Here is an 8,140-nt window from a genome sequence, read left to right as displayed (position 1 = left end):
GAACCGGGTTGCATGGAATTGAGGAACTTTGTTAGGTTAGAACTTGGTGTCAAAGTGGTTAGAAGAGGTATTAGGAGTGAAAGGGTACAGTATTTACAGCACACACACACACACACACACACACACACACACACACACACACACACACACACAGCAACATTCCCTTCTACTCCCCTCTCATCCTGTCAAATCCCTTCCTCCCTCCTCGCCTGCCCTACTATTCTCTCTCCTCTCCTCTCCTAGAATACCGTCCCCTCCACTCCCCTCCTCCCCTTCAACTCCCTCCCTTCCCCTCCCCTCTCCACAACACACCCAGCACACAGGTACACCCGGACACACCCACCAACACACAACACCTGAGATGAAGACAGAGAATGAGGGGAGGAGGAAGAGAGGGAGAGAAGCAGGAGGGGAGAGGGAGAGAAGTGGGGGGAGGAGAGGGAGAGAAGTGGGGGGGGAAGAGGGAGAGAAGTAGGGGAGGAGAGGGAGAGAAGTAGGAGGGATGAAAAGGAGGGTAACAGGGGAGGCAAAGGATGGAGGGAGAAGAGGAAAGGGAGAGAAGTAGGTGGGAAGCTGAGAGAGAAAAGGGAGATATGGAGGGAGGAGGAGGGGTAAGGGGGGGAGCTGAGTGGGGAGAAAAAGGAGGCAAAGAGGGGGGGTAAGACAGGTGAGAGGGGAGGGAGAAGGGGAGGTGAGAGGGGTGAAATAGGTGAAGGGAGAGAGGATAAAGGGGGAGAGGGGAGGGAGAGAAGTAAGGAGGGGGAGAGGGGAGGGAGAGAAGTAAGGAGGGGGACAGGGGGAGGGAAAGGGAGGGGAGGGGAGGGAGAGAAGTGGGAAGGATGTGGGAGAAGGAACAAGAGGGAATAAATGGAATGTAGGAGACTGGCAGGTATGGGAGGGGGGAAGGAGGGGGGAGGACAGAGAGAGAGAGAGAGAGAGAGAGAGAGAGAGAGAGAGAGAGAGAGAGAAATACAGCACACAAACAGGAAACGAAAGAGGATGAAAAACATGAAAGAAAAAAAGATGAAAGGGAAGGTAAATTGTGGAATAAAGATAAAGGAACTTGTATGAAAAAAAAGAAAAGGGGCAAAAATGAGAGAGAGAGAGAGAGAGAGAGAGAGAGAGAATGTGTGGGTAGGCAAGAGGGGAGAGGAAGGTTACTGATATTTATGAGAGAGAGAGAGAGAGAGAGAGAGAGAGAGAGAGGCGGTATCACGGTGTAGGCAATAATAATCTCTGCCTAGGGTGGTGGTGGTGAAAGAGGAGGTGAGGCAGCATTACCCTATCTCAGGCAGGGGGTCAGGCAGGGAGAGGCAAGGATAGGAAGGCATGGTGAGGCAGGGACAGGGAGGCAGGGTGAGGCAGGGATAGGAAGGCAGGGTGAGGCAGGGATAGGAAGGCAGGGTGAGGTAGGGTGTGTAGGAGGGAGAGAGGTAGAGGGCGAGGCAGAAGTAGCCAGAAACACAGGCATGGGAGAGTAAGGCAGGAGGAGGCAGGAGGGAGTAAGGCAGGGGTGAGGCAGGTAGAGGAAATGAGAGAGGTAAGGAGAGGCAGGGAGGGAGGCAAAGGGTTAGGCAGGAGAGAGAGAGAAAGAGAGAGAGAGAGAATCACGTACCGTCCTAACAAATACACCTCAACCCTACTAATACTCCTCAGAACAAATCTTCCTCCACTCCTCCTCCATGTCAAATATTTCCTCCTTTCCTCCACGAATTTCCCTCCTCCTTCCCTCCAGATATTCCTCCAATGATATTCCTCACCAAGAATCTTTCCTCTCGACAAATCTTTCTCCCTTTCTCTCTGTCCAAGTCTTCCTTCCTCCTTCCTCCCTAAATTTTCCTCCAACTTTCCTCCCTCCAAATTTACTCCCACCTTTCCTCCCTCCAAATCTTCCCCCATCTTTCTTCTCTCCAAATCTTCTTCCATCTTTCCTCCCTCCAAATCCTCTCTACCCTCCCATCCTACAAATCTTCCTCCATCTTTCCAGACCTTCCTCCATTTTTCTCCTACATCTTCTTTTATCTTTCCTCCCTCCAAATCTTTTTCTATCTTTCCTTCCTCCAAATCTTCCTCGCATCTTTCCTCCTTCTAAATCTTACTGGTTTCTTTCCTCCCTCCAAATTTTCCTCCTCTTTCCTCTCCATATTTTCCTCCATCTTTCCCCCCTCCAAATCTTCCTCCATTGTTACGCTGATTGATCTTCCTGCTCCTGAATCTTTCCTCTCTCTCTCTCTCTCTCTCTCTCTCTCTCTCTCTCTCTCTCTCTCTCACTGTCTATCTATCTATCTATCTGCTGTCTCTTTAGCCGGCAGTGTGGGGTGTGGCAGTGTGGGATGTGGCAGTGTGGGGTGTGGCAGTGTGGGGTGTGGCAGTGTGGGGTGTGGCAGTGTGGGGTGTGGCAGTGTGGGGTGAGGCAGTGTGGGGTGAGGCAGTGTGGGGTGTGGCAGTGTGGGGTGTGGCAGTGTGGGGTGTGGCAGTGTGGGGTGTGGCAGTGTGGGGTGAGGCAGTGTGGGGTGTGGCAGTGTGGGGTGTGGCAGTGTGGGATGTGGCAGTGTGGGGTGTGGCAGTGTGGGGTGTGGCAGTGTGGGGTGTGGCAGTGTGGGGTGTGGCAGTGTGGGGTGCTGCAGTGTGGGGTGCTGCAGTGTGGGGTGTGGCCGTGTGGGGTGTGGCCGTGTGGGGTGTGGCAGTGTGGGGTGTGGCAGTGTGGGGTGTGGCAGTGTGAACTTCTTTTCCTCTCTTTCCACCACCCACATTCCTCTCTCTCTCTCTCTTTCTCTCTCTCTCTCTCTCTCTCTCTCTCTCTCTCTCTCTCTGATGTAAGAGAGAAGGAAACGAAAAGATGAGAGTGGAGGCGTGGGAAAAATTTTTGAAGTGTGGGCGAGAGGAGTAGGAAGTGAGTGAGAAATATCGAGAGAGAGAGAGAGAGAGAGAGAGAGAAAGAATGAAATAGTAAGAAAATCCACTACACGGAACTTGAGGATGTGGGAGGGGAAGAAAAATGTGTAAGGGAAGTGAAGAGTGTTGAAGGAACGAGAGTGAGGGAGGAGAATGAGTGTGTGGGGAGGAAAGTGAGTGAGTGAGGAGGAAGATGAGTGAGTGAGGAGGAAAGTGAGTGAGTGGGGAGGAACTTGAGTGAGTGAGAAAGATGAATGAGTGAGCTGAGTGAGTGGGGAGGAAGTTGAGTGAGTGTGGAGGAAGTTAAGTGAGTGCGGGGAAAGTTGAGTGAGTGAGGAGGAAAGTGAGTGAATGAGCAGGAAAGTGAGTGAGTAGGAAAGTGAGTGAGTGAGGAGTACGTTGAGTGAGTGAGGAGGAAACTGAGTGAGTGAGGAGAGGAGAGAAAAATATTACGCGAGAGCAGATGTACCCACCTCAGCTTCTAAGAAATTTATGGGAAAGTAACAGAGAAGAAAGAAAAAGAGAGAGAGACAGAGAGAGAGAGAGAGAGAGAGAGAGAGAGAGAGAGAGAGAGAGAAGAGGACAACTTAAGTGGAAATATCCGTGTATACCCCAAGTCTACAAGTCATGAGAAAGAATAAGGAAAACGAAACAGGAAAGGAAGGGAATGGAAGGAAACAGGGACAAGATGTGAAAACGTGAGTGAGAGGAGTAAGGAAGAGAAAAACAGAAAATGCAGGAATGTGGAAGTATTTGTGCGCTTCTCAGTGACACGAGAGAAGAAATAAAGGGAAGGGAAGGGAAGGGAAGGGAGGAGAAGAGAAGGGAAGGGAAGGGAAGGGAAGGGAAGGGAGGAGAAGAGAAGGGAAGGGAAGGGAAGAGGAGCAAGAGATGAAAGAGTATGGCTGCAAATGAAAGGAGAAGGAAAAACAGAAAATACAAAATATGAAAAAAAAATTGAGTGTATGTTTCACCTCCACAAGAGATATGAGGAAGTAAGAAAGAGGAAGGGGAAAGTGAGAGGAAAGAGAAACTAGGAAACACTAAGGGAAGAGGAGCAAAAGGTGAGAGAGTGCAGGCTGCCAATGAGAGAGGAGCGAAGGGAAAAAGGAAGATACAAGAAAGTGTGAAAAACTACAATTAATATCCACGAAAAGTATGAGGAAATGGAATGAGGAAAGGGAAAGAGTGAGGGATGGGAAGGGAAGAAAACAGGAATGAAGAAGTGAGAAAGTGAGGGAAGGAAAGGGAGGACGAGGACGAAGCGAGAGCCAGTGAGTGAGTGAGAGAGAGGGAGAGGTGTGTGCGGCTGACCGTGCGGTGTGAGAGAGAGTAAGCGAGTGAGAGAGAGGGTCTGGTGAGGGCGGGGTAGGGGTGGCACTGATCCGCTGACCCCTGGCAACACCCCTCACCTGAGCCACTGCGCATCGGCCCGCGCATATCACAGCCCACACCATCCACACCATTCCTTCCAAAACTCACTCCTATCCCACTTTCTCCCTTTCCAAAACACATCAGAATCTCCAAAACCACCAAAATGCGAGATAGGGCACTAGGTAAGGCTCCAGGTGTGGCATGGGGCAGGTGGGAGTGAGGGGGGTAGGCAGGTGCGCGAGAGGTAGCAAGGGCGAGGCGGCATCTCACCTGCCTGTGGGTGGAGCTGCCGGCCAAAAGATAAGCAGGAGCGAGGGCCAAGGTGTTATCAGTCACCCTCTGGCCGTCAGTAGTGGTGTGTCGCTGCCCTGACGCTCTCCCCCCACGTGCTGCTCACAAACCCACGGACTTTTACACAGACTCTCTTATAACCTGACGTTGTGACATTTCTCTGACGTGTTAAAGTGTTTACCGACCGCGACTATGAAGACTGTTGCGACAAGTGTGAGCCTTGCCACCAACTTCCTCACCTGCCTGCTCCTCCTAACCACAGGTGAGTACGGTGCCAACTTCAGTATTGCCAACTTCCGTACTCCTCGCGCCGCAAGTGCCAGCATCACAATGACTGATGTTCTGGCTCTACCGTGACATCGTGATAGCCTGCCTTTGTGACATCAACTGGAATTAAATCTGTCCGTGACCTTCTCGTTGAAAGAAAAAGACAAAATAATCCAGCGACGAGAAACAGCCTCAACGAACCTAAAAACGAGTGACATCTAACTTTTGTTCCTTAAAATTGTATCTCCCTCATCATTAAGCGGGGACACACTGGCAGACCAGAACGAATACACTTTGAAATTATTTTAAGTACAATTCTGGTGACTTGGGCTTTTATTTCTAAGCAATGAGGTGTCCTGCGGTGTCCTGCCTGTCATATCTGTCCTGCCTCCCCTGTCCCGCCCCAACCCTGCCAGGAGAGATAGGGTCTACTCTGTCTGGCAGGGAAGGGAATGTGGGTGTAGAAGGACAAGTCGAGAGCGGGGAAGCAAGTGGTCAGTGTGTGTTGAGTGGTGTGTGTGTGCGAGCGAGGAGTGTGTGTGCGCGTGCCTGTGTATGTAGACTGGCTTATTTACAGGCTAGCCATTCCCACACACACTGGCACGCACACACACACACACCTGCACACACATATACCACCTGGCCACTTAGCACCACCCACCACCTCACGTATAACACACACAGACACCCGTACCCTCACGTGCGAGTTACTATCACCCACTTAAGCGGAAAAGTAAACCCCATACTCTATTTAAGTTAGGATCCCTCTACTAACTCTTCCTAACTAGCAAATTCCTTTACGTGGTGTGTTCATAATCTCACTTATATCTACTAACTACACCCAAGTTAAAAGAACGTGGAACTAAAATGTATCAAAAACACAGACGCGTATTATGCAAAACAAATCGCCACAGCAACGATGCTAAGGAGTTTTCCAAGTTGATGAGGATTCGGATCAAAGTTGGCGCATTCCACACACGCCTAGTCCTTTCGCGGAAAATAAAGAATCCATCACTCCTAGTCAGTCTCTTATCTATTCACTTCTTTCACTAGAGACGGGAAATAATCTCTCAAAGAATAATTACGTACGAGGAAAAAAAATATCTAAAAAAAATAGCATGTTGGGGAAGAACTCGAAAAATTATTACTTGGGAGAAAAATCTCAAACCATCAGTATCAACGGAAAAAATCTATTAAAAAAAAAATCATTACGCAGGGGGAAAATAATCTCCCAAAAAATCATTACATTTAAAAAGAGTAAAGGAACGCAATCAGTGTAATTACCGTAGAGGCAAATGACCTAAGGCCCTCAATCACCTTGCCTGAAATTCTCGCTGCAGTGTTTCCCGAAACTTTGGCGAAACTGATTGCGCTTTCACTTATAATATGCGACTGTGATTTAAGTAGTGGTTGTAGTGTGTAGTGGCTTCCAGGAATCTAAGTTTGTCCTCCTGGTGCGATAAAGTTTTGACATCTTGAAAGTGGATGGGAGATAAAGTTTTACTGTTCGTGCTTCGAGAGATAGAGAAAAAAATTATGAGTTGATTGGTTGGTTGATTATGGCGTCTTTGTGGTGGTATTAGCCTGATTCATTTCAAATTAAATTCTAAACTGGTGTGATGAAGACAGTGGTATTTGTGCTGCCGTAAGTTAGAAGACAAAATTATAACTTAGATAATGATGCGTGGTGTAGGGTACGTTAGAGAAAAACTTAGAATGAATCGAGGTGTAGGTACAGAAGTAGTGGTATTAAGGTGCATATGATCATCTATGCTGGCGTGAGAGTTAGACATTACTCGCTCAGGTTTCACGAGCTCTAGACAAATTAGAGTTAACGGGGCTGTGAATCGTGACGTGGGTGTAGTTATGGTGGTGTTTTTATGCTTCTGTGCGTCAAATAAACGTCTGGGTAGGATTAGTTCTTGATTTATGACACGTGTTTCTTAGCTGACAGACAGAGGCAGGGTTAATGGTGAAGTGTTATGTGATGTGGGTGTTCTGGTGACACTGCCCTCTTCATGTAATTAAAATAATTAAGCCAGTGTGATTGAGATTAATAACTCATCTTTTACAAGTTATACGTGGAGTTAAAGGGGACGTGTTGACAGTTGTGGGTGTAGTTATGGAAATACTACCCGTGTCTCGGTGTATCAAATGAGCATCTAAGTTTGCGTGATAGGCGGAGATTCATACCTGTTTCGCAAGTTACAGACAAGAGCAGGGATGATAGGTAATGATAGGTGGCGTGGATGATGATGATATGGTGAGATTACTGTGTTTCTTGTGCGTTGAATGAGCTTCCAAGTTCTGCGTGAAAGGTGGATATTGACAACTCCTATTTCGCAAGTTATAAACAAAGGGATAATGGAATACAGTGGCGTGGGTGACGATGCTGGTGAGATTGTTTTGTCTCGTGAGCGTTATAGGAGCGTTTAAGTTGCTGTGGTGGTGTGGTATAAAGAATTCCTCCCCCCCCCTTCCCCCATTCACCACACGAACTGACATTATATCAATCGGACTGTCCTCATCAGAAATTTAATCACGTTCCATCCTTCTCAGAATCAGTAGTGTAAGATCAAAAGCTGTGATACCTGAGTTAAAATGACCTGGCAGTAAAAATAAATAAACGTCATCGGACTGAAGGGGTGTACACTTCAAAAACCACACAGGCAGATACAAAAAAAAAAAAAAGAAAAAAAGAAAATTCAGAGTCTCTACTGGTTACAGAATGATAAAAAAAAAAAAAAAAAAAGTTCTGTGATTAAAAGATACTGTGACACACGGCTACTGTGACTAAGCTCTCATTGCCACCACACTGTACCCGACTGTGCAAGGTAGAGTACATGAACCTAGACTAGAACTTAAATTAATACAGAACTAGTCACATACTCTCTGTTGCTGTTCTTACTCTACAGTACTTTGGCCTAATATTGCCATCTCTCCAATACTGAGTTGTAACACGAGATGAACACTGGAATAGGATGCTAGTCACGAAGAGGTGCTGTGGAATGGATGTACTGCCATAGCATTTTTTTTTCTGCCACTGATTTACGTGAAATAAGCTATAAAAGGAAGAGAATCTGAGCCAAGTTAAGGTGAATGAAGTATAGCAACAATCTAGCTCTTTCAAGGTAAACTCTGGAATCAGGTGTCTGGAGATAAAGAGATTGCAATATCTTAGGTGTAATGATTACTGACAAGATATTTAAGATGGAAAATAATTATGCAAAACACACACACACACACACACACACACACACACACACTGGTAGCATATAAAGCACTCTGGATCAACACCGGGATTAGACATAAA

General features: G+C 47.3%; 1 protein-coding gene across 1 annotated transcript in view; it reads left to right on the top strand.

Annotated features, from left to right (window-relative positions):
• The first annotated feature begins 4,661 nt into the window (after positions 1–4,661).
• CARPB (Carbonic anhydrase-related protein B) overlaps positions 4,662–8,140 on the top strand; it is a 161,118-nt gene continuing 157,639 nt past the window's right edge. Inside the window, exon 1 of the mRNA XM_080280964.1 lies at positions 4,662–4,822. Within this exon, the coding sequence (XP_080137090.1) occupies positions 4,753–4,822 (70 nt within the window). The 5' untranslated portion in view covers positions 4,662–4,752. The remainder of the gene's footprint in view (positions 4,823–8,140) is intronic.

This window comes from Coenobita brevimanus, chromosome 87 (assembly GCF_032717465.1).
Source record: "Coenobita brevimanus isolate Jiangsu-jjx chromosome 87, ASM3271746v2, whole genome shotgun sequence".
NCBI lineage: Eukaryota > Metazoa > Arthropoda > Malacostraca > Decapoda > Coenobitidae > Coenobita > Coenobita brevimanus.
Note: the sequence above shows the minus strand (reverse complement) of the source record. Positions and strands in the feature narration are given on the sequence as shown.